The 22,976-nt window shown below is 54.6% G+C and overlaps 1 protein-coding gene and 1 pseudogene across 2 annotated transcripts; both read right to left on the reverse strand.

Annotated features, from left to right (window-relative positions):
* Positions 1-1,642: 1,642 nt before the first annotated feature.
* PRKCG (protein kinase C gamma) lies at positions 1,643-20,849 on the reverse strand. 2 transcript variants are annotated; one of them, XM_022585936.2, is made up of 18 exons: positions 20,392-20,849; positions 19,950-19,981; positions 18,842-18,924; positions 14,550-14,661; positions 14,269-14,400; positions 13,554-13,710; positions 12,758-12,892; positions 12,382-12,469; positions 12,080-12,109; positions 9,743-9,895; positions 9,220-9,408; positions 7,847-7,938; positions 7,693-7,755; positions 7,450-7,588; positions 5,678-5,758; positions 4,473-4,580; positions 3,065-3,205; positions 1,644-2,969 (listed from the first exon to the last, which is right to left on the reverse strand). In XM_022585936.2, the coding sequence occupies exons 1-18, from the start codon at positions 20,559-20,561 to the stop codon at positions 2,781-2,783; spliced, it is 2,094 nt and encodes a 697-aa protein (XP_022441644.2). In that variant the 5' UTR covers positions 20,562-20,849; the 3' UTR covers positions 1,644-2,780. The 2 variants fall into 2 exon arrangements, with proteins under 2 accessions (XP_022441643.2, XP_022441644.2); XM_022585935.2 differs by lacking the exon at positions 9,743-9,895 and having other exon boundaries at positions 1,643-2,969.
* On the reverse strand, positions 20,684-22,952 carry LOC149744555 (uncharacterized; annotated as a pseudogene).
* Positions 22,953-22,976: the final 24 nt, after the last annotated feature.

Raw genomic sequence — 22,976 nt, forward strand, 5'->3', positions numbered from 1 at the left:
TCCCTCCATCCCCCATTGCCCCCGAACTCGGGCGTCCGACCGCCAGAATCTCAGCCCTCGGAGCCACTCAGGCCCCTTTTAGCCCCAAGCCCCGTCTCCCAGCCACCTCCAGAGGAATCCCCCGCGCCCACCTCCTTCCAGGACCCTCCCCTCGCGCTCACCTCGCTCAGGGTTGGGCGGACGCTCCGGGCCGCGGGCCCCGCAGCCGCATGACCGGCCCCGCGGCTTCCCCCGGCCGCCGCCGCCGCCGCCGCCGCCACCGGGGTCGCCGGTGCCCGCGCCCCCCGCCCCCGCCCCGGAGCCCGGCGTCCCGGCCCCCTCCCGGCCTCCCACCCCCCACCCCCCGCGCCCGCGGCCTCACTCGGCGGACGACGCCGGGAGCTGCGACCGGCGGCCGCTCATTGGCTACTGCGGAGGAGGGGAGGGGCAGGGAAGGAGAGGGGAAAGGATGCGGGGAGGGAGGGAGACGGGCCTCGAGAATGGGGGAGGCAGGGAGCGAGAGAGAATAGAAACAGAGGTAGAGAGCCCGAGAGGGGCAGGGGCACACAGAGCGGCAGAGAGACAGAGCAGAGAATCCAGAGTCACACCGAGACCTCGAGGCTGTGAAATTCTGAGACTCGCAGGTCTGGAGACTGGAGAAGACACAGAGATGGCCTAAAAGAGACAGAGAGAGAAATGGAGAGGCAGAGATCTGATCTAGGATCCCTCCTCTTCCTCCAGGCTCAGAGATTCTGGGGTCCTGGAAGTGGAGAGGTCACAGACAGAGAGAGACAGGTAGACCGTCAAAGACCTTTGGGCTGAGAGATGCTGAGACCCAGAGACCTTGAGATAGGGAGAGAGAGAGAGAGAGAGAGAGAGAGAGAGAAGAGACCCTGAGAAGAAGAGACAGCAGGGGCAATCCTGGGGTACCCTGATGAAGACTGGAGCTCTGCCCAGGCGTGGGGCGGAGCCTGGGGTCTGGGCGGCTGGAAGAAGCTGGAGGGGGCGTCCCGGGCCGGGGTCCCCTGAGCAGCAGGCGGGCGCAGAGCGGAGCCGGGTCCTGCAGCCGCCGCGGAGCCGGGAGCCGGGCCAGCACCCGCCCGCCCCCCGCCGTGATGTCAGCGGGGCCACTCTTAAAGGGGCAGGCCGCCCGCCGAGGGTCGGAGCAGGGGCTGGGGGCCGCGGGCACCGGATGGGGGTACCGCGGCGGTGCTGGGAAAGAGAGGAGAAGCCCCAGCATCCAACTGGGCCGAATCCCGGAAACCCAAGAGCCTGCAGGGACCAAGAGACGCCGGGGTTCCCCGAGGGAGCCTGCGAAGCTTTGAAGCTCAGTCGCCTCCAAATACACAGACGGAGGCACACCATTCCATTGGCCTGTCCCTGTCCAGGGACTACACTTCCCATCAGCCCTGGCGGCGGGAGCCTCACTTGGGGGAAGGGTCCGCCGCAGTGTCTGCTGGGAAGTGTAGTCTATTTGGACTGCCCTCTCCACGCCCCTCACTCACAAGTGGGTCAGGGGAAAGAGGCCCGGAGGGCGCATCTGCCTGCCCTCTGCCTCAGTCTCTGATTCTTAAGCTCACGGGTGTCTCTGTCTTGGGGGGGGTCTCTCAATAGCAGGCTTGCCTTTCATCCTCCCCCTTAGGACTTCCCAGTCGCTGGGTCTCAGTGTGCCAGTGCGTGAGCTTTATTGCTCTGGGCGAATATGTGCGTGCTTGTCTTTGTGCCCGGGATCTCTACCTGACACGCTCAGTGGTCTGAGTACACCGCTGCCTCTTCCTGCACGTGTCCACTTTGGTCCTCTCTATGGCACTCTGTGTGTAGCTCGCTCGCGCTCTCTCTCTCTCTCTCTCTCTCTCTCTCTGCTTTCTCCAGGTCTCTGTTCTTTACTCTCATGCTGTGGGTATCATCTCTCACTTTATGGGTCTCTGCGTTCTCCCTCTCTCTCTGCAGACCCTTCCTCAGCCTCTGTCTCTGTTTGTTTCTATGTATAGTCGTTGTCCCACCTGCACACCCCCTTCATTCTCCAAGCTTAGAAGAAAACATCCAAACACTTCGGCATCAGCATCCCAAATTTATTCTCCAGCAGCTGTGGCAGGGCGGGAGAGGCAGAGGATTGGGGGTGGGGAGAGACCCCGAGAGTGGCAGGCACTGGGGTAGGGGTTGGGTTCCAAGCAGGACTGGAGAAGCCATGCAGTGGTGGGTTTAGGATAGGGAGTCTAGGACAAAAGCTGACTGAGAACAGCTGGAGAGAGAATCCTCCATACATCCCAGGAATCCCCAGAGTGTAGAAGAGGGGCACTGGAGCACAGAGGCACAGCTTCCCACTTACTCCAGAATGGAGTGGAGGTAGGTGGGGCCTCGGGGGGGGGGTTGTCCTGAAATCCCAGTCTGAAACAGCCCGCCCTGTGACGCTATTTCCCAGAAATAAGAAAGAAGAAGAAGAAGAGGCATAGATTCTACCAAGATGGAGTCTAGAACTCCTTGGAGTTGGGATGGTGTTGGTGGCTCTGTAACTTGGTGGAGCGGAATCCAGAACACTGAGGCAGGTCAGAATCTAGGGCTCAGCCCAGCAGAATCTAGAACACGGTAAGACTCCAGAGATTGTATGCAGTTTAGAATGCCAGGAACGCTTGGGAGGGACATCTGGAACCCGGGGCAGGGAGGGGGAGGGCAGAGGCCAGAACGTTGGGGAGCAAGATCTAGAATTGGAGAGGGGGTGGTGAAGTGGGGGGCGCGTGAGGTAGGGGTAAGGCTGGCGCGGCGGAGGGAGCCATGGGGACACCTAGTGGCGGCAGGTGAGATTACATGACTGGCACAGGTGCTGGGCTGATGGGGCTGCGGGCATCCGGGTGCACGAAATCCGGGTTGACATAGGTGAAGCCTTGGAATTCGGTTTGGTCGATGCTGGCCAGAACTAGGCGGTCTGGGGGAGTCAACGCTGGCGCCGCCCGCGTGAAGAACTTGTCGAAGTTCTCGCCGCTGCGGCCACACTGTGGGAAACACCGGGAGGGAAACATGAAGTACTGGAGCTCATGGATATTCCACCCTCTAGGGGCCAAGATTTTGTTCCCAGAAGGTGACTGACCGGGCGGGGTCTGAAAGGAGGCGCGATCTCTAATCGTTCCAGCCGTTCCCAGTCGATCCAACGGAAAAAGCCATGAGCTCGGATGGTGGGTTCTCCATCTGGCCCCGAGCCCAGGCGCTTTGCTGGGTGCTTGGTTAGGAACTGTAGGAAACACAGAGAGAGACGGACAGACAGACAGAGTCCCGGACAGGGAGGCCCAGAGAACGACAGAGAGAGAGGAAGACAAGGAAGGAGGAACAGAGAGACAAGCATAGAGATCCAGAAAGAGAAGAATGGGGGGGGCAGGGCGGGGGGAGATGGGGGGAGGGAGTGGAAAGAAGAAAGGGAGAGAGAAAGAGGAAGAGGGGGAATAAATGAGATGGGGTAGATGAAACCCAGATCCAGAGACCCAGGGAGAGACAAAGAAAGAAGCAAAATTAGGGTGTGAGGGTATGAGGGGTGGAGAAACCCAGAAAGAGAGGAAGGGAAACGGAAAGAATCCCAGATGGGGGATGGAGGGAGAGAAGGAAAGAGGGAAAGTGTCAGAGAGGGAGAAGGGGGGAGAGAGAGGAGATTGAAGACCCAGAGAAAGGGGGGAATAGAGATCCAGAGAGAGGAGGAGACTCAGAGGGAGGACAGATACCCAGAGAAGGTAAGAGACAAGCAGGGGCAGGGGTGGGGGAGACAAAGGTCCAGAAGGAGAAGAGGATGGAGACCCAGGAGACAAATGCCCAGAGAGAGGGATGAAGACCCCATATGAGGGCGGAGACTCAGAGAAAGGGGAAACAGAGACCCAGAGAGAGGAGAACAAAGATGCAAAAGGGGGACAGAGATTCCCGAAGGACACAGAAAAAAAGGTAGCAACACAGAAAGCCCCATGATATGTAGATGGAGGCAGAGGGATGAGACAGAAGCCCAGAGAGAGATAGTCAGAGAGACGTGGAGACGGGAGCTAGAAGCAGAAATGTCCTAACATCTGTTGAACAGCTGCTATAGGCTAGTCTCTTCCTCCTGCCTTAACTCCACAACCCCAGAGAAGGAGACTGAGGCTCCCAGAGTTTTGGTGACTTGCCCAACCGAGATCCCACAGGAAGAAAAGTGGCAGGAGTTAGGTTCACCTGACCCAGCCAGTGCAGGAGAGGCAAGCCTTGGCCTTCCAGCACTTCCTGCCATGAGCTGGGGAGAGGAGCTAGCACAGGAGGACAGGATAGAGGCCATCCTTGGACTGCAGGTGGCAGCAGGGCAGTATGTTATTGTTCTAACAAAATCTCTGTATTATATAAATTTTTTCAGCGGACGGGAGTAAAGCAACTTGAGGAACGGGTGCCTTTTCCTAAGGTGCACGTAGACAATGTGTGGGCAGCCCTGGACAGCAGCAGTGGGGCGTGTGGCTTATGGGTCTGGAGAATCTAGGAGTTAGGTCTCTCACCCCCTTGCAGATGGCCACAGCTTCCCGGGAAAGCGACTTCGGGTAGGTGACAGTTTGTTCCATGATGGACTGGAACAGTTCCTCCTCGTCTTCCCCATCAAATGGGGGCTAAGGAAGTAGAGAGGATAGTCAGAGACTCGGCAGACTACCTGGCCACACCTTCCACACCCTCACTGCCCACCATGAACACAGCCCACCCCTGGGCCCCCAAATTCCTAGGGAAAAATTTGACCAAACCGCAAAAGCTGTATCTTTCGCACTTTCAGACTCTGTTGTTTTCTATCTCAGATGCTTCAGCTCTCTGCACCTCTTTGAGGTTCTGTCTCTCTTTCTCTGCTATGTAAATTGGCAGGGTATTAATTAGGCAACGTGTCATTTAAATAGAAGAGAGAAAAACTGCAGGAAAAGCTGTAAAAGCATTCTCCTGGTTGGATGAGTGGCCTCCAGTCTTCTGGGATTAGCAGAAGCAGTACCCAGGCAAAGCTTCTTAATGTGAAGTCTAGGGAGTCTGTTTACACCATTGAGGGGGGCCATGAATTTGGATGGGAAAAAACATGCATCTTTATTCTTCAAAATCTAAAACAAATTCAGCATTCATGGCAATTATAGGAAACAAACCCAAATAGTGGTAACTGTCACTTCATCACCAATGGAAATCACAGATATTTTCTTAGCACGTAAGAGTTGCAAATATCTCAAAAAATCAGTCATCTCTACTTCAAAATTACTGGTAGACCTTCCTATTTACTTCCTATTCCTGTGAGATATTACCATTTACTTCATTGGTAGGATATCACATATAGGTCCATATTCTTATATGTTTAGACAACCGTACACATTTAAATTTATTTAGTTGGTTAAATTACTCAATTAAACCTTTAACATTTTGAGAACCATATTTCAACATGATTGGCTTCTTTTGTAATGCTATTATCTTACTTCATGCATTTAAAAACATTGTTCTGAGAAGGGGGTCCGTGACACAAGAAAAGTGAGGAACCCCTAGCCTGTGGGAAGATAATGCTTCAGGACCACGGAGAGCGCTCTCCTAGCTGGCTGACTTTCCCCACAGCTTCGCACACCTTATTCGCCTACAGACGGACATCCCTTCCTGACCGGCTCCTCCTGAGATGATGGCCATGTAACAGGTGGCACCCCATCCGTGTTGCCTTTAGTCAAACCAGCCTCTCCCCACCTTCCCTTACCTGCCCCGCCAGCATCTCATACAGCAGGACCCCAAAGGACCACCAGTCGACAGACTTCCCATAGGGCTGGTAGGCAATGATCTAGCAGGGGAGGAAGGAAGGCAAGGAATTATGATTTGTGATTCAAGAAACCTAGGGCCCCTCTGGCTTCACCGCCTGGGAACCCTTCCCACTTTAAATGTTTTCAGCACGAACTTGTCCCATTCAGAACACTTTGGCTCCACCCTCTGGAAAATTTGGGAAACAAACTCTACCTACTTGGAACATTCCTTCGGTCCCAAGTATAAAGACTATCTAAAGACCAAGCCGCAAGTCCCACGCGTCCGGAATATCGAGGTAACTGGGCTCTCTCCTTACAATATCAGGTGCATAGGCAGAATTTCAGAGACCAGAGAGTCTTAAATCTGGACACATATCAGATTCTTCTAGGGGACTGTTTTTTGGGTTTTGTAAAAAACAAAATTAATAATTAATTTTGGCCGTGTTGGGTCTTCGTTGCGGTGCGCGGGCTCCTTATTGTGGTGGCTTCTCTCGTTGTGCAGCACGGGCTCTACGTGCACGGGCTTCAGTAGCTGTGGCACGTGGGTTCAGTAGCTGTGGCTCGCGGGCTCTAGAGCACAGGCTCAGTAGTTGTGGTGCAATGGGCTTAGTTGCTCCGCGGCACAAGGGATCTTCCCGGATTCTTTTTTTTTTTTTTTGGCTGTGTTGGGTCTTCGTTGCTGTGCGCGAGCTTTCTCTAGTTGCGGCGAGTGGAGGCTACTGTTCCTTTCAGTGCGCGGGCTTCTCATTGCGGTGGCCTCTCCCGTTGCAGAGCACGGGCTCTAAGGCGTGTGGGCTTCAGTAGTTGTGGCACACGGGCTCTAGAGCGCAGGCTCAGTAGTTGTGGCGCACGGGCTTAGTTCCTCCGTGGCATGTGGGATCTTCTCAGACCAGGGCTCGAACCCGTGCCCCCTGCATTGGCAGGCGATTCTTACCCACTGCGCCACCAGGGGGGCCCTGGCAGGCGGATTCTTAACCACTGCGTCACCAGGGAATTCCTAGGGGACTGTTTAAAGAGAGATGTCCCCAGCCCTGAAGAATCCCAGCCACAATAGGCCAGAGTCAGGAAGATGTGTGTGTGTGTGTGTGTGTGTGTGTGTGTGTGTGTGTGTGTTTCAAAATCTCCCCAGGTGATTCTGATTACTAGCTATGTTTTGAAACCACTGGCATTGGTTACTTGGGCACTATCATAGAATCGCCAGGAAAGATCAAGGAGGGCACCACCAACCCCACCTCCTCCATCAAGTGAGAAGTCAGGACATGCTCTCAGTCTACTTATATACAGTCAGATCATTAGCTTCACCCACCCCCCCTAACAAAATCAGAGCATACTCTGCCCACTTGAAATATTCAGGGGACACCCTCCACATGCCTAATGTTCTGGGGGATGGGGCCCACCCACTCAGAGTACACCGGAAATCATCTCCACCTTCTTAGAACAGTCCAGTAACAGGCCCTGTTCTCCTAGAATCCCTAGAGCTGGTCCTTCTCTTTTCGAACATTCACCCACAGGTCCCCCCACTTTGCCTATTTAGAGACTCAGCTCCGCCCACTTACAACGCTCTGCCCACTTACAACGCTCCGCAAGAGCCTCTCTTTTCTGCTTGCTGTCGGAACCCCCACGACTCAGGTAAAGACCCCAGGGTCAAGTCCCCATACTCTGAATACTGGACGACCAGCCACACCTACTCAGTGAATTGGGAGGGCACCAAGAGCAGTGGAGGCAGGATTACCTCGGGGGCTATGTAGTCTGGGGTCCCACAGAAGGTGCGAGTTGTGGTCCCGGGGAAGACGTTCTCCTTACACATGCCGAAGTCGGTGATTTTGATGTGTCCTTCAGCATCCAGCATCACGTTGTCCAGTTTCAGGTCCCTGGGGGTGGGAAGGGTACAGTTCAACGGGCTGGAGCCTTAAGTTCAAATTCCTTCTCTTCTGGGGGTCTGATTCCCTCCCCTGAAAGGCCCGGGACTGCTCACCGATAGATGATGCCCTGATTGTGAAGGAAGAAGAGGCCGATGGCGATTTCTGCTGCGTAGAACCTGCAGGTGGAGGTGGGGAGTCAGAAGGCCAGAGACTGGAGCCCACTCCCTTCCACCCTCCCTCTACCCTCCTCTCTTGGCCAAGACTCACGCTGCATGGGGCTCCTTAAACTTGCCCAGCTGCTGAATGTGGTACATCAAGTCGCCCCCAGTGACGTACTCCATCACAAAATACAGGCGATCCTGTGGAGGAGTGCACGGGACTTAGAGGCGAGGACAGACAAAGGCTCTGGATCCACCCAATCAGAAATCCAGAGCAACTGTCTGTGCCCACAGGGAGGCCCCGAAGATTCTCAACCGGCCACCGCAGAATCTCCACCCACCCCATCCCCTGTTACTCCAAACTGTCGGGTGTTCCAGTCCTCCATTCTCGGAATTTAAGATTGAGGCCCACCATTTGCTTGAAATCCCTGGGATACTGAAACCTCTTTCCACACCCACTCACATGCATATGCAATCATGGCCACCTGTTAGGAACCAAAGTTGTTCAGGCCTCACTAGCAAATGATAGTAATTTTTAATTTATTTTATTTTTATTTTTTTGGCCGTGCCGTGCCACTTGCAGGATCTTGGCTCCCCGACCGGGGATTGAACCTGGGCCCCCTGCAGTAGAAGCATGGAGTCCTAACCACTGGACCACCAGGGAATTCCCGATACAGTACTAATTTTTAAAAAACTCCAGGAAGGGGACTTCCCTGGTGGTGCAGTGGTTTAGAATCTGCCTGCCAATGCAGGGGACACGGGTTCGAGCCCTGGTCCGGGAAGATCCCACATGCCATGGAGCAACTAAACCTGTGTGCCACAACTGCTGAAGCCCGCGCACCTAGAGCCCATGCTCCACAACAAAAGAAGCCACCGCGATGAGAAGCCCGCGCACCGCAACGAAGAGTAGCCCCCGCTCGCGGCAACTAGAGAAAGCCCATGTGCAGCAATGAAGACCCAATGCAGCCAAAAATAAATAAATAAATGAATAAAAATTTAAACAAAACAAAACCTCCAGGAAGCTGGCTACGCCCACTCAGAGCTCTTGGAAGTAGAGTCACGTTCTCTCTAACCCCTGACAGTTGTCCCATTCCACAGCCTTCGGGAAACACCCTGTTTCTGACAAGTCCTTAACTCAGAATCCAAGAGTGACCACCTCATCACTCAGAGCCCACTTGCAGGCATGCTCACTTAGAAGACATTCTCCACGAATTCTTTTACTCCAGAAGCCCTTACTCAAAAAACACCCACTCAAGACCTAGGGGATTCAGGCCACTCCCACGCAGGATCCTAGCCTTGTGGCCACGCCCTCCAGGGCACCTGCATTCTGGCCACGCCCACTGAGGAGCCCGCCACACCCAATCAGAGTTCACAGGGTTCTTCCGCCTTGCCAAAGACTCAGAATCTCAAAGCAAATGCTTGATACATCCAGTGGGGATGAGGCAGGGCTCCTGAGCCGGCCTCTGCCACCTCCTTTCTTACCGGGGTCTGGAAAGTGGAGTGAAGCTGGGTGAGAAAGTGGGGCCGGCCTCCGGGGCCTCGACCCCCCAGGGCTAACACGCGTTTCTCCACCAGGGTGCAGTCCACGTCGTCATCCTGGACAATCACGTCTTTCTTCAGGATCTTGATGGCATAGAGCTCATCGGAGCCCCTGCGCTCGGCCAGCATCACCTAGGGGCAGAGGCAGGAAAGGCCCAGTCCATCTTGGGAACCAGAGGTGCGGGTCCCTACCCCTCCCTTTCAAGGACACAAACAAATGGGAGTCCCAGGTCCTCCCTCTCCCTCTCAGGGGACCAGATGCCCTGACTTTGCCAACTACTCCCTCAGAGAAAGTAGCCACATCTTTATGCCTCTCCTCTCCAGGAACTCAAGAGGCCCCATCAAACTCTCTTTGGGGACTCAGTAGCCTAGTTCCCTCCCCCCTGCACTTCATCTCTAAGAACCAGAAACCTGAGCCCCACCCCCAGACATTCTCCCCCTTCTCCCAGAGCCCCAGGAATCCAACCTTCCCAAAACTGCCTTTTCCTAGAACCATGAGGAAGCTGAAGTCAGAGATGTGCAGACGTCCAGGGCTTGCCCCGAAGAAACAGCGCTTGGAGTCAGTGGGACTAGGAGATGGGGAGGGGATGGGAGAGGAAGAAGGACCCATCCGCACCCTCTGTGAGAAAGGGGAGAGATCCAAAGCTAGTCAGGCCCCAGAAGGGGATAAGGAGGTGCCCCTCAGAGAGACAGCACCCAAGAACGAAAGGGACGGGGAGAGATGGAAAGATGGAGAGAGAAAAAAAGTTGTCTCCACCCCCCTCTCTGACTTAAGAACTTTCTCTGATTTCCCGTAGCCTGGAGGGTTTATTATTCAACTAGCACTTAGATAGCTTACTATATGCCATTGATCCTCCAGGAGACCCTTGTCACCCACCCCACCCTCCATTTTAGAGACGATGGCACAGAGACATTAAGTAACTTGCCCGAAGTCACACAGCAGGTAAAAAACAGAGCCAGAAATCAACGTCCATTAAAGTCAGAGACTGTGTCTCCCTCCTTTCTGTTTTTCTACCATCACCCAGCACATGACTTGGGTCTCAGCAGGAGTGTGTTGAGTGGATGAAGGTCTCAGGAGATGAGTGCTGAATGCACATCCTGTTGTTCTATGTTCAGAGCACACCCAGAATCTGAACACCTTTACCATCATTGTCCCCTGCGTGAAGCCACTGGCAACTCCCCTCTGGGCCTTCACAATAGCCTTCTTCCCCCTTCCACCATCTGCTCTTGACACAGAGGCAGTTATCTTGGCCAAATAGAAATCATCTCAGGCCACCTCCAATGCCCTCCCATCTCACTTGGTTTAAAAGCCAAAATCCTTCCAATAAATGATGAGGCTACCCCCACCCCTTCTCTCTCTGACTCCATCTTCTACTTCTTCCCACCCTCATCCCTCATCCCTCCCTCTGCTCCAGCCTCACTGCTGGTCTGGGCCCACCTCAGGGCCTTTGCACGTGATCTTCCCTCCACCTGGAAGGCTTTCCACTATCCTCACAGCTCACCATTTCATCTCCTTTATGTCTTTGCCCAAAGGTCACTTTCTCAGTGAAGGCTTCTCTGCTTATTGCTACTAAAATCTCAAAAGGGCTTCCCTGGTGGCGCAGTGGTTGGGAGTCCGCCTGCCGATGCAGGGGACATGGGTTCGTGCCCCGGTCCAGGAAGATCCCACGTGCCGCGGAGCAGCTGGGCCCGTGAGCCATGGCCACTGACCCTGCGCGTCCGGAGCCTCTGCTCCGCAACGGGAGAGGCCACAACTGTGAAAGGCTCACGCACCACAAAAAAAAAAAAAAAAAAAAACTCAAAAAACAGCACTCCCTATCCTCTTTAGCATTTATTTTTCTCCACAATCACATGTCACCTTCTGACATAGGATCATTCACTCCTTTATTTTGTTGAATGCCTTCCAAGTGTAAGCCCCATGAGGGCAGGAGGTTGTCTCTCTCTCTCTCTCTCTCTCTCTCTCTCTCTCTCTCCCTCTCTCTCTCTCTCTCTTGTTTTCTGCTCTATCCCCAGTGATTAGAACCATGCACACAGAGGGCTCAACAAAATGTTTTTTGAAAGAATAAATGGGAGAGAGAGAGAGAACGAGCGCATTATTCCTTCCTTGACCTGGAAATCTCGTCTCCCTGTCCTCTGCCTGGGGAATCCTGCACTTCCTGTCTACGAACTTTTCTCTGTCTACGAACTTTTCTCTGACTCCCCCAGGTCCTGCCAGAGGCTTAGGACTCCCTAGTGCCTGAAGCCATCTCCATGATCAAACACACTCCTTCTCTATCTGTAACTTTCTCCTATATTGAAAGAGGAGCTCCCCAGGGAATGGCCTGATTCTACTCCCAGAATAGGGCTTGGTTTACATAAAACCTCAGGAAATAGGTGTTCAGTAAGTCAAAAAAACAATGGAGGAGAGAAAGGCACAGTGATAAATAGGCAGAAAAACTCAAGGAGCAATTCAGGTGTCACCTCCTTAGGGAAGTCCTCCCTGACCACCTCCACCCCAACCCCCTGGCCCCAGGCTGGGGTTAGTGCCTCCTCTATGCTTCTTTGTTCCCTGGGCTACCTCTAATTTAGCACATCATCCTGGAATCTGAGTATTTGTGACTGTGTCCCTACCTTGAGGAGTTGCCTGAGGGTCAGATTCGGCTCTGGAGAGATAGGATTACTCAGCAAACACAAGACCTGCCACCAAGTATGTGCTCAACCCATGTGTGCGGAAATGAAGACAGATGTTGGAGGAGAGAGAGGTGGGGGGACAGATACAGACCACAGGAAACTGTCTCCATTCCAGGCCTCCAGCTCTGCTCACCTCGTACAGTTCCAGGGGGTAGTTACAGGCCTGGGGGAGAAGAAAGCCAGAGTCAGAGCCCCCAGAGAGGTAGGAGATTGCCCTAAAGCAGGGGATGGGAGTCCCCAGACCCCCAAGCCAGGGGGATGGATAGGAGCTCTAATTCCCAGCAGTGCCCTAGAAGACCAGAAAGAACTCCAGGGCTTTCTGGGAATTTTAGTCCCAGGGCCAGTGGGCAACGAGCGATGGAGTTTGGGGAAGGCCAGCTCTGAACTGTGGGTGACTGGGCTGGGCTCCTTGTGGGGAAGCCGGGGTCTGGGTACCTCAAACTTCTGGAGGAGGCTGCAGTTGTCAGCATCAGCCACTGGCACATTGTAATATTCGCCCTCCTCCTGGTTCAGTAACTTGTACCTGACATACAGACGGAGACCAGGGGCGGGCAGGAGTAGGGGAGACGGACGGGGAGGGGGGGTACCCGCGGGAGAGGCAGTGACATCAGAAGGGGGGAAGAGACAGAGAGACAGAGAAGGAGAGAGAAAGAGTGAGATAAGGAGAGAGGGGCGGGGGAAAGAGAGAAAGAAGCACAGGGAGGTAGAAAAGATAGTGCCCTAGAGAAGAGGGACCACCCACGGAAGTTGATGCAGATGCAGGGGCCCCGCCCCCAGCCCCGCCCGGCCCCGCCTCCGCCCCCGCCCTCACCAGCCGTCCACGGGAACCTTGAGCAGCTCCGAGACGCCAAAGGACATGGCACCCATGAAGTCGTTGCGGGAAGTCCGGTCCCAGTCCCACACCTCCACGCTGAGCCGGCGCTCCACGTCCCCCGGCTTCAGGTTGCTGCGGGAAGGGAGTGGCACAGTGAGGGGCCCGGCTCTTGGCTGCCCACCTTTCCGCCCTGGGGAAGAGCAGGCAAACCCGGGGAGCTGGGGGGCCTGTTTCCTGCTCTGTAAAGTGTTTTGTCACCCCAGGTCCTGCCGAAGAGCGTCTCTCTCCCTGTTTGGGCCCTAAGTAAACATAGACAGCTCTCAGTCTCCCTCCCTCCCTGGCTCTTCCCCATCTCTGTCTCCTGGCCTTTCTCTCCAGGCCTCTCCTTTTCACGGGGCCCCTCTCCTCCCTCCAGATCTGTCCGTCTGTCTTTCTGTCAGTTGGCTTCTCTTTCCCTCCCTGCCACCCACCCATCGCCATTCCTTCTGTGTTTCTCTTTGGGTTTATGTCTCTTCTTCTGAGTTGCAGGGTCTGTCTACCTCTCTCTCGAATCCCTGTCTCATTCTAAAGTGGTGAGCTTTGATGGAGATTAAACACACAGATGTCTGTCTCTCGCCTTCTGTATCTCTGTCCCTCTCCCTCAACCACTTCATTTTCTTCTCCCACCACCTTCTTCTGCCCTTTTTGGGATTCCCCCAATGCTAACACCTGCTCTCCGGGGTGTTCTGGGCCACCAGGACCCTCAGATCATTCTCTATCAGTAATTACAGCCTCCCCTGCACCCGAGGCTCACAACACAAAGGTCTCGTTCCACACAGGGTTTAGCGTGGCTTTCACCGTCCGGGTCTTCTGTTTTGTCAAATTCCGAGGATCTGGGATGAGCTTCAGTTTCACATAGGGATCAGACAGACCATTGGGGTCCATTGGGATGAGGTTACGGGCCTCGCCAACTGAGCGGGGAGGGGAAGGAGGGTAGATGGGGTTAGAGATCCAGGAAGAAGCCCCCGAGCCTTCCCCCAGCCAGCAATCAAGAATTCCAATCTCTCAGCATCCGGTCTCAAGACCCAGGTGTTTTTGATCTTTTACTTCTCCAGTGCCCAGAAGACAGGGCATGAAGCCCTTTCCCCAGCCAGTGACCCAGAAATCAAACCCAAAGACCCTGGCTCCATTAGGACCCAGGAGTCGGGACCCTGGCCATATCACCACTAGTAAACCCGAACCTCCTTCGGAACCAGCTCTTCTTTCATTCCCCACCCCCCACCCCTCCACCCCCAGGACCTTGATGCCCAGAACAGCCATTAAGAGGCGCCAGAGGCACGGCTGGAGAAGGGGCCTCGAGCTAGAAGGGGCGCGGCCGAGCGGTGTTCAGCTTTTGCAGGTGGGGTCAGGAGTGTGGGTGCGACCTTCGCGAGGGGCGTGGCCTTTCTGAGTCGGGGGGAGGGGCGGGGTGGGCAGCTCAGGGGAATTCAACCGGTTCCTCACGCTCCGGTAAAGGGGCGGGGTCTCACCCGTGACGTGGATCTCATCCGAAGTGGGAGCTCGGATTTCCAGCTGCAGGCGGCCGCGGCGCTCCGTGTGGTCCACACCGCACAGAGAGGGCACGCTGCGCACACAGCGCCGGTGCACGTTCATCTCGCAGCCTGGGGATACAGAACTGAGGGTAGCACTTCAGGTCCCGCCCTTAACCCCAGACTCCATTCCCCAGCATTTACTGGAAACCCAGACACTGCACTTTTGCAGGGGCCCCGGAAGCGCCAAGTTCTGGCGGGCGCAGCAAGCGTAGACTCACAGGAGCACTTCATGCCCTGGTGCACCAGCCCGTAAAGGAGGGAGCCACAGTGGTCGCAGAAGGTGGGGCTGCTGTAGCTGTGCAGACGGAACTTGTGCTTGTTCCGGGGATCCTGGGGGCAGGGAGGAGCCGGTCAGAAGGGGTCTGCAGGGCGTCCTAAAAGAACAGCCCCCTGAACTCTTTCTCTTCCGCCCTGCTCTCCCGTCTTCCTGCGGCTCCACCTCACTCATTCACTCTACAATATTTATGGAGCACCTCCTGTGTGCCAGCACGGTTCCTGGTGCCGGGACCCAGCCCCGAGCAAAACAAAGGAAAACTGTCCATGTGGACTTTACTTTCTAATGGAGGGAGAGAGAAAATAAACACGATATGTAAAATATATAGTATTACAGATGGTAATAGGTGCTCTGGACAAAAATGAAGTAGGGAAGGGGATTGTGAAATAGAGTGATCAGGGAAGGTTTCACTAAGAAGGTGGCATTTGGGAAGAACCTGAAGGAAGTGTAGGCTTCCAAAGTCCCATAGTCCCTAATCCCCAACCTTCCACAAGCTGTTCTCCCGAGGACTTGTGGGCCACCATGAACCTCAGATCACTCACTGTCAGCCTCTGTCAATGTCTACCCGCTGATGATCTGCCTACTCTGAGGCCCCTGTGGGATGGAGAATATGACCTCTCAGTTTTAGGGACCCAGGTGTCCTAAATGAAACACTAAGTGTAAACAACAGAGCAGTGTCTCGCATGTTAAATGTGCTCAGTAGTGTTTCTGCTGTCATTACTGCCATGGTTATTATTAGTGATTTTATTGCAGTCCCCACATACCCTTGGGTTTAATCAAGAGCTGGGCCTGGGCTTCCCTGGTGGCGCAGTGGTTGAGAGTCTGCCTGCCGATGCAGGGGACACGGGTTCGTGCCCCGGTCCGGGAAGATCCCACATGCCGCAGAGCGGTTAAGGCCCGTGAACCATGGCCACTGAGCCTGCGCGTCCAGAGCCTGTGCTCCACAACGGGAGAGGCCACAACAGTGAGAGGCCCGGGTACCGCAAAAAAAAAAAAAAAGAGCTGGGCCATTTCCCAGCTGCGTGATTTCAGACAAGTAAGTGCCCAATTTTGAGGCTCAGCGCCCTCCTCTGCGCAGTGGAAATAAACAATGTATATCTTGAAGAGATGCTAAATGTCGAGTCCAATTAAGCATGAATTTAAGACACCAATAAAAGCATTCCTCCTTCCACCCTCAGCAATGTCTGAGTGTTAAATAATCTGATATTTGCCTTTTTCTACGAATGCATTGCAAGAGTTATCCCTAGCGTGAAAATTCAGGACATTCTTGGGCTTTCACTTATTTTGCAGTTTAGTGGGGATTCTATTTTGAATTATACTTGGACGGAGGGAGGGTGTTGGCAGGTGCATGTGCTGGACCTCTAAAGATCTTCATCTGACCCTAGCTCAAAGTGTTCCTGCCGCATGAAATGAGATGCTGTGGGTGAAAATTCCCAGCAGGGTACCTGACACAGAAGCTGTTGCGATTATCCTCAAGGTGAAAGTAGCTATTAAAGAGGAGACAGTACCGTGGCTCCAGTTCGAAAGATTAGGGTCCAGATTTTTGACTCTCCCGACCACCCAGCTGTGTGGCCTCCCCCCACACCACCCTTTTTAGAGACTCAGGTTTCCTCCCCATAAAATGGGGCCATGAGCCCTCCCTGAAAGGGTTCTTGTGAAGATTGAATGAAATCATGCTTGTCGAGCCCTGAGCATTTCTTAAGCCCTTGATCTGTGTTGCTGACAACAAGATTAAAAGCTTAGTGCTTCACAAAGGAAAAGAAAGCCAGAGTGATATAGAGGAAAGAACTTGTCCTCTGTTTCCTCATCAGTAATAGGAATAATTTGACAATGATAATAATTAATACTTTGTGTCTGGCTATGTACCAGGTGCTGTCCCAAGTATTTGACTCATTTAGTCCTTAAAAAGGTCCTACAAGATGAGGGCATGGCTACCATCCCCATTTTATAGACGAGGAACTCCAGAGGTGCAGAGAGGTAAATAAACTTTTGGAAGGTCACAGAACCAATACACGGTGGAGGTGGGATTCAAGCCCAGGTGTCCTGGCCCAGGAGCCTCGGTCAGATGAGGACAGGAACAATACCTAACCTTACAAGCTGTTAAGCAGATTCAGCCCTATACTATATACAAGATACCTGATGCGTGCACGCAATGAGCCCTGGATGACTCAGATGTAGTGTTTGTTGGTGGTGGAGGCAGGCGAGGCAGCCAAATCATAACATATATAGGTGCTGGTAGACAGTGGTGCTCGATGTGTGTTCTCAGAGGTCACATCCTCTATGTAAACTTCAATTTTCTCGACCTGACAAGCTGGCAAAATGCCTCATGGACTTCTGTGGTGCTCTCCCTCTCTCTCTCATTCTGCCTTTCTCCATCTGCTAATCATAAAACCATCTCCAGCCCTGTGTCAGACCCCGGGCTCTTATCCTGCCTGACTTCCCTGAAAACAAACCTGGGCGGGGTGGGGGTGGGGGGCTTCCCGGGCTTCCCTGGTGGCGCAGTGGTTAAGAATCCCCCTGCCAATGCAGGGGACACGGGTTAGAGCCCTGGTCCGGGAAGATCCCACATGCCGCAGAGCAACTAAGGCCGTGTGCCACGACTACTGAGCCTGCGCTCTAGAGCCCACAAGCCACAGCTACTGAACACACATGCCACAACTACTGAAGCCCGCGGGCCTAGAGCCCGTGCTCCACAACAAGAGAAGCCACCGCAATGAGAAGCCCACACACCGCAACGAAGAGTAGCCCCCGCTTGCTGCAACTAGAGAAAGTCCGCGCGCAGCAACGAAGACCCAACGCAGCCAAAAATAAATAGATTAAATAAATTAAAAATAAACAAGACTGGGGGCATCTAGACTCATGCTGTCCCACGTGGTAGCCCTAACCACAGGTGGCTATTTAAATGGAAATCAGTGGATAAACAACAAGGTCCTACTGTAGAGCACAGGGAACTATATTCAATATCCTGTGAGAAACCATCATGGAAAAGAATATTAGAAAAGAATGTATATATGTGTATAACTGAGCTACTCTGCTGTACAGCAAGAGATTGGCATAACGTTGTAAATCGACTATACTTCAATAAAAAAATAAATAAATTGAAATCAATTCAAATTAAATGGGATTTAAATTTCTGTCCCTCGGCAGTTAGCTGTGGTGGCTGGCAGCTGGATGGCGAAGATACAGGACGCTTCCATCATTGCAGAAAGCTCTATTGGTCAACACTGGACGGTGAGCCTCATTATATAGAGGGGGAAACTGAGGCTCAGAGAGAAGAGCCCCACAGCCAGAAAGAAAGTGAAGGAGGGATCAGGGGTAGGCATGCAAGGTGGGCAGTTCTTGTAAGCCCCTGATGTTGGGGGGCGGGGGGAGGGAGAGAACAGTTGTGTGTATCTGTATGAGCGCACATGGGGGATCTGTACATGCACGTGTGTGTCCATACACGGGGGTCTAATATGCATATATATATGTGTGTGTGTGTGTGTGTGTGTGTACACAGGGGTCTGTATATGCATGTGTGTGTGTGTACACAGGGGTCTGTATATGCGTGTGTGTGTGTGCGCGCGCACACGGGCAGGTTGTCTGAAAATGCACATGTATGTGCATGTGTATGACAGGATCTCTCTGGGCTTCCCTCTCTCAGCACCTCCTAAGCAGTTATCCTTATCTACCATTTTCTATTCTAGTTTCCCTTTCTAGGTATCTACCGCCCCGTCTCTCTGAGTTTCTGTGTCTCTGTCTCTCCCAGTCTTTCTGGATCTCCTTTTCCTTCCTCCTGTGTCACTGTCTCTGTTCCATTGCTCTCACTCTCTCTGCCCCAATCTCTCTGTCTGGGTCTCTGTTTTTTTCTGCACCTCTGGGTTCTCTCTCTGTCTCATCTCAGGATCTCGGTGCTTGCATCGATTTCTCTCTCTGTCTCTCTGTCTCTCTCTCTGTCCCTCAGCTCTCTATTTTTTTAATCTCTTGACTCCTGGATCACAGTCCACATCCGTGCTGAGGTCCCCTCACCCCGCCTCCTCTTTGTCCCCCGCCTGGGTCCCCAGCCTGTCTTGGTCCCCTCTCATTCCCCCTTTCCAGGCCAAGGGCAGGGAATCTGGGCCAGACTAGCTCTCCCTATCTCTCCAGCCCCCCTCCCCTCCCAGCCTTAAAAATAGCAGGAGAAATTGGGACGGACGCCGAGGGGGTGAGGGCGGGGGCACAGCCCGAGGAGGAAGAACCAGGTGTCTGGGCACTCACGTCTGTCTGGGGGCCCTTCCCAGCGCCTGGACACTCGAAGGTCACAAATTCGTGGCATCGTCGATGAACCACAAAGCTGCAGACTGAAGGTGAGAATCATAGAGACACAGAGACAGAGAGAGACCCCAATGGACAGAAAATCAGAAACAGAGGAGACCCAGACAGAAAGAAAACCAGGAGAGGAGGATCCCCATAGAGTTCAATACAGAGAAAATCAAAGAGACCTTGACATGCAGAGAGACAGAGACAGAGACACTGGGAGACAGAAATTCAAAACGTGGACCCAAAGAAAGAAACAGAGATGCAGAGAATCAGAGAAACAGAGAAAGCACAGAGAGCCCAATGCATACCCACAGCCAGAGGGAGACAGAGACACAGAGATAGAGAGACAGAGAGAGAGAGGCAAAGAGAGAGGAAGACAGAGAAAGACAGAAAGAGATGGAGACAGAGAGAAAACAGGATCCCATTGACACAGACCCACAGACAGCGATAAGAAAGCCAGGAGAGAGTCAGGCCAACTAGAAGAGAGGAAACACAGGGAGAGGTCCTCCAACAGAACAGAGAGCATCAACTTGGGCAGAAGTGAGTCTGGGGGCGCCGCTGCCGGCCCGCCCCCCTCCCTGACTCACTCAGTTCTCAGCAAGTAGCAGCTGGTGCTTTAGGACTCGGCCCCCTCTCCCGGCCCCCATAACTGCCGGCCCCACCCGGCCCCCACCCGCCCATCGGTGACCCCGCCCGGCCGGCCCCTGCCTAGGACGGTGGTGTTGTCATGGCAACGGCAGGGGGGGGCTCTGACTTTGCATCTCCAGCCCCCCCTCCCTTCAGCTCCCCTTTTCCAAATCTCACTGTTCCCATGGCAACAGATTCTCCAAATATCTGTCCCCACCTGGAGCCGGCCGAGGGAGGGGCCCCCAGCACCACCTCCGCGTTGGCCCCGCCGTCAGAGCACCCTCCCCACTGCAGGTTGTGTCTCTGCCACACCCCCCCGCCCCGGGCTCCCCCGCGCCTCTCTGGGGACCAGAGAACACGTGTGTCAAGCAGCCTAGGCTGTGGGGCCCCAGCCTCCACCCTCCTGAGGGTCCTGGGAGTCCAGGTCCCCAGCTCTTACCTTGACATTGCAGGCCCTGTTTTCCAATCCCCCTGTAAGAGTCAAGGATCTGAGGTCAGTGCAGAAAAGGGTACCTGGACCTCTCACCTCTGCCAGTCATAGGAGGCCTCCGTCCTCCCATCCTCCTCCTGCAGGACCCAGGAGTCTGAGCCCCAGCTGCCTCTCCTTTCCAGAACCCGGAAATTCTGGCCCCCCAGCCTCTCTTCTCTCAGACCCAGGAGCTCAGGCCCCCAGCCCCTTCCTTCAGACCCAGAAGTCCAGGGCCCCAGCCCCTCCTCTCTCTGACCCAGGAGTCCAGGCCCAGGCCCCTAGACCCCACCTACCCTAGGGCCAGGAGCCAGGGCTGCAGCCCCCGCTTTCCTCGTCACTGTGGGGTCTGGTGCGTCAGGGGTCTTTAGCACTAGTCTCCTTATCCCTCAGGGCCCCAGCCCCCTTCCCTCACCATATGAAGTCAGTGCAGTGGCTGCAGAAGGTTGGCTGCTTGAAGAAGCGAGCGGTGAACTTGTGGCTCTTGACTTCGTGGACCACCTTCTGCCTCAGAGCCCCCTTTCTGCAAAACAGGGGCCGGGGTCCCCCCTCTGAATCGCCTCCGCCGGGGCCCAGGCCTGCCATGGCCCCAGTAACGTAGCAGGGACCAGGATCCTGCCTTTCTCGGGAAACAGGTGGAAAGGCAAGGAGCCGAAGGCTTGGAAGAGCAAAAGAGCCGGCGGGAGATTCCGAGGTGGGAAGGAGAGGGGCGAGGCACCTCCGGAAGCGGAGCGCGCAGGACAGGGAGCGGCACCCCGGGTCGCGCCGGCTCCGCCAGGGGGAGCGGGCGAGTGGGGCGGAGAGCCGAGGGCAAGGGCGCGGAGGAGCCGGAGGCACGGGCGGCGTCGGTGGTGGGAGCTCCAGCTCAGGCACCTGCTGAAATGTGGGAGCCCCGGGTGGGGGGAGGCGTTGCCATGACGACCGAGAGGCGGGGTTTCGGCTTAAAGGCGTCCCCCTCCTTGAGACCTGGGACAAATGCCCTCCCCTCCAACACACACACACGTGCGCACACCCACGCCGGGGGCTGGCTGAAGGGAGGGGGCATCCTCCAAGCCGTGCCCTGCCCCCTCCCCAATCTGTCGCCCGGCCCCGTCTTCCTCCCCGACTAGGGTGCCTCGGTGAATCCTGTTAGGCCACTGCAGCTCCTCTCCGATCTCTGTGTCTGATTGTGTCACTCTGTTTCATTGCACAAACTTTGTATTAGTGCTGGGGTCCAATGGTGAGCAGGGAGGCTTGGTGTCTCAATTTTTCTGATGCCACCCGAGTCTTGATTTCTCTCTCTAGGCTTCTGTGAATTTGTACTTCTAGGTCTCCCTCTGGGAGTGTCCGTTTCCCTGGGTCTCTGTTCCTTTCCCTAGTCCTGGCGCTCTCTCTGTCTCTCTGGGTGGGTCTGGGTTCCTTCCTTATCTCTGAGAATTTGTTTTTATTTTCCTGTTTTCTTCGCTGTGTATCTCCATTTATGTCTGTCACTCATCCTGTGACCCCCTCTGAGTCCTGGTGTGTGCGTCTCTCTCACTCCATGTCTGTCTCACTGTGAATCAGTCTCCCTCTGTCTCTCCCCATCTCATAAATTCTTGCATTTCTGTCTCCCTGAATCTCTTCCTCTCCCTGTCTCTTTGTCTCTCTGGCTCTGTGGATCTCTGTCTCTCCCTCCCTCCGTGTCTTTCTCTCTGAGAGTCAATCTCTGTCTCTCTCCCTGTCTCATTTTCTATGTCCTCTTCTATTTCCCTCGATTTCTCTCCCCTCCTCCCCGTGTCCGTGTCTTTGTAGATGCTTTTGTCTCTGCCTCTCTCCCTTCCTGTGTCTCTACGAATCTCGCTCTCCGTTCGTGCGTGCCTCTTCCTCCTTCTGTATCTCTCTGTGCCTGTCGCTCTCTCTGACCCACTCTCTGGCTCTGTCAATCTCTCTATCGCTGGGGGTCTCTCTCGGAATGTTTAAGTTGCTCTCTCTCCCTCTCCCTCTCCTTCTCCCCTCCCCAACTCTATCTTTGTCCCTTCCTCACCCACTCTATTTATCTCTCTGGCTCTGTGAATCCCTCTCGTCTCTGGGGTTCTCTCTCTCCCTCTTTCCCCCGCTGGCTCTGGAATACTCTGTGCATCTCTGTCCGGTGATTGGGAGGGTCTCTCCAAACGTTGGCCCGGTCAGGTCTCCTCCTGTCTCTCCCCTCCGTCGCCCCACCTGAGACTCTGCCTCTCTCTGGTCGCGCTCCGTCCCTCCCCCAGCTCCCGAGCGCTTCCTAGTCCCGGCTCTACAGGTAGACCCCCGCTGTTGCCAAGGACAACCACGGCCCGCCCGGGGCTGCGGGGTGCAATGTATTCTGGGACTTGTAGTCTGGGCCTGCCGATCAGCTGTTCTCGCAGCGCGACCGAGAACTTTCTCTCCCGGCATGCCCCGCGAAGCGGGATGGCCCGCTGAGGCGGAGCCTGGGGACTCGGGCCGGCCGCTACATCCTCTCTGTGACTTTTGGGGGTCGGGGTCCAGCTTCTGGAAGCCGAAGGGGAGATAAGGGAATCCGAGTACTCTCCTAAACCCCAAAACATGGGGTCCACTGGCTCTCCAGCCACCTCCAGGCGTCCGCCGTACCCCAGGAGAGAGGAGAGGGGGCGGGGGTGGCCCCGAAAATTGACCTAGGAATCCCACGGCGCTCTATTCTAGTTCTGCTTGGGTTCTTTCCCACATCACCAACATATCACCCCAAGGTTCTACAGCTGTTCTGTCTGGTGCCTTCTAGAAGGGGTTTAAGCGTGGGATGGGGGAGGGGTGGGGGTGCGAGACGCTCTTCGACAAGGTAGGGATTGGTGTAGGTCAGAATTCTGGGATGGACACTGCAGACATCGAAAGGAGGATTTTCCTCACTAAAAAGACGTGCGCCTGCTCTAGTTATCCCTTCCCCCTCTTCCAGCGGGACCCTTACCTCCCTTGCAATATATCTTGCCAATTGCTTTTGCGGGTGTAGACGCAGAAAGTGGGTTGCATGATCCTTGATTTTTCCCAGAGTCA

Source organism: Delphinapterus leucas, chromosome 20, assembly GCF_059928025.1.
Source record: "Delphinapterus leucas isolate spDelLeu-1000000601 "Yukka" chromosome 20, BTC_Dleu_Yukka2, whole genome shotgun sequence".
NCBI lineage: Eukaryota > Metazoa > Chordata > Mammalia > Artiodactyla > Monodontidae > Delphinapterus > Delphinapterus leucas.

Bases quoted from the DNA above. Each gene is read 5' to 3' on its own strand.
- PRKCG (XM_022585936.2), bottom strand. From the start codon at position 20,561: ATGGCAGGCCTGGGCCCCGGCGGAGGCGATTCAGAGGGGGGACCCCGG. The intron at 14,401-14,549 runs GTGAGTCTACGC...CTGTATCCCCAG, and splicing joins CCAGGGCATGAAGTGCTCCT to GCTGCGAGATGAACGTGCAC. The intron at 12,893-13,553 runs GTGAGCCTCGGG...CCCTTCCCGCAG, and splicing joins TGGAACGAGACCTTTGTGTT to CAACCTGAAGCCGGGGGACG.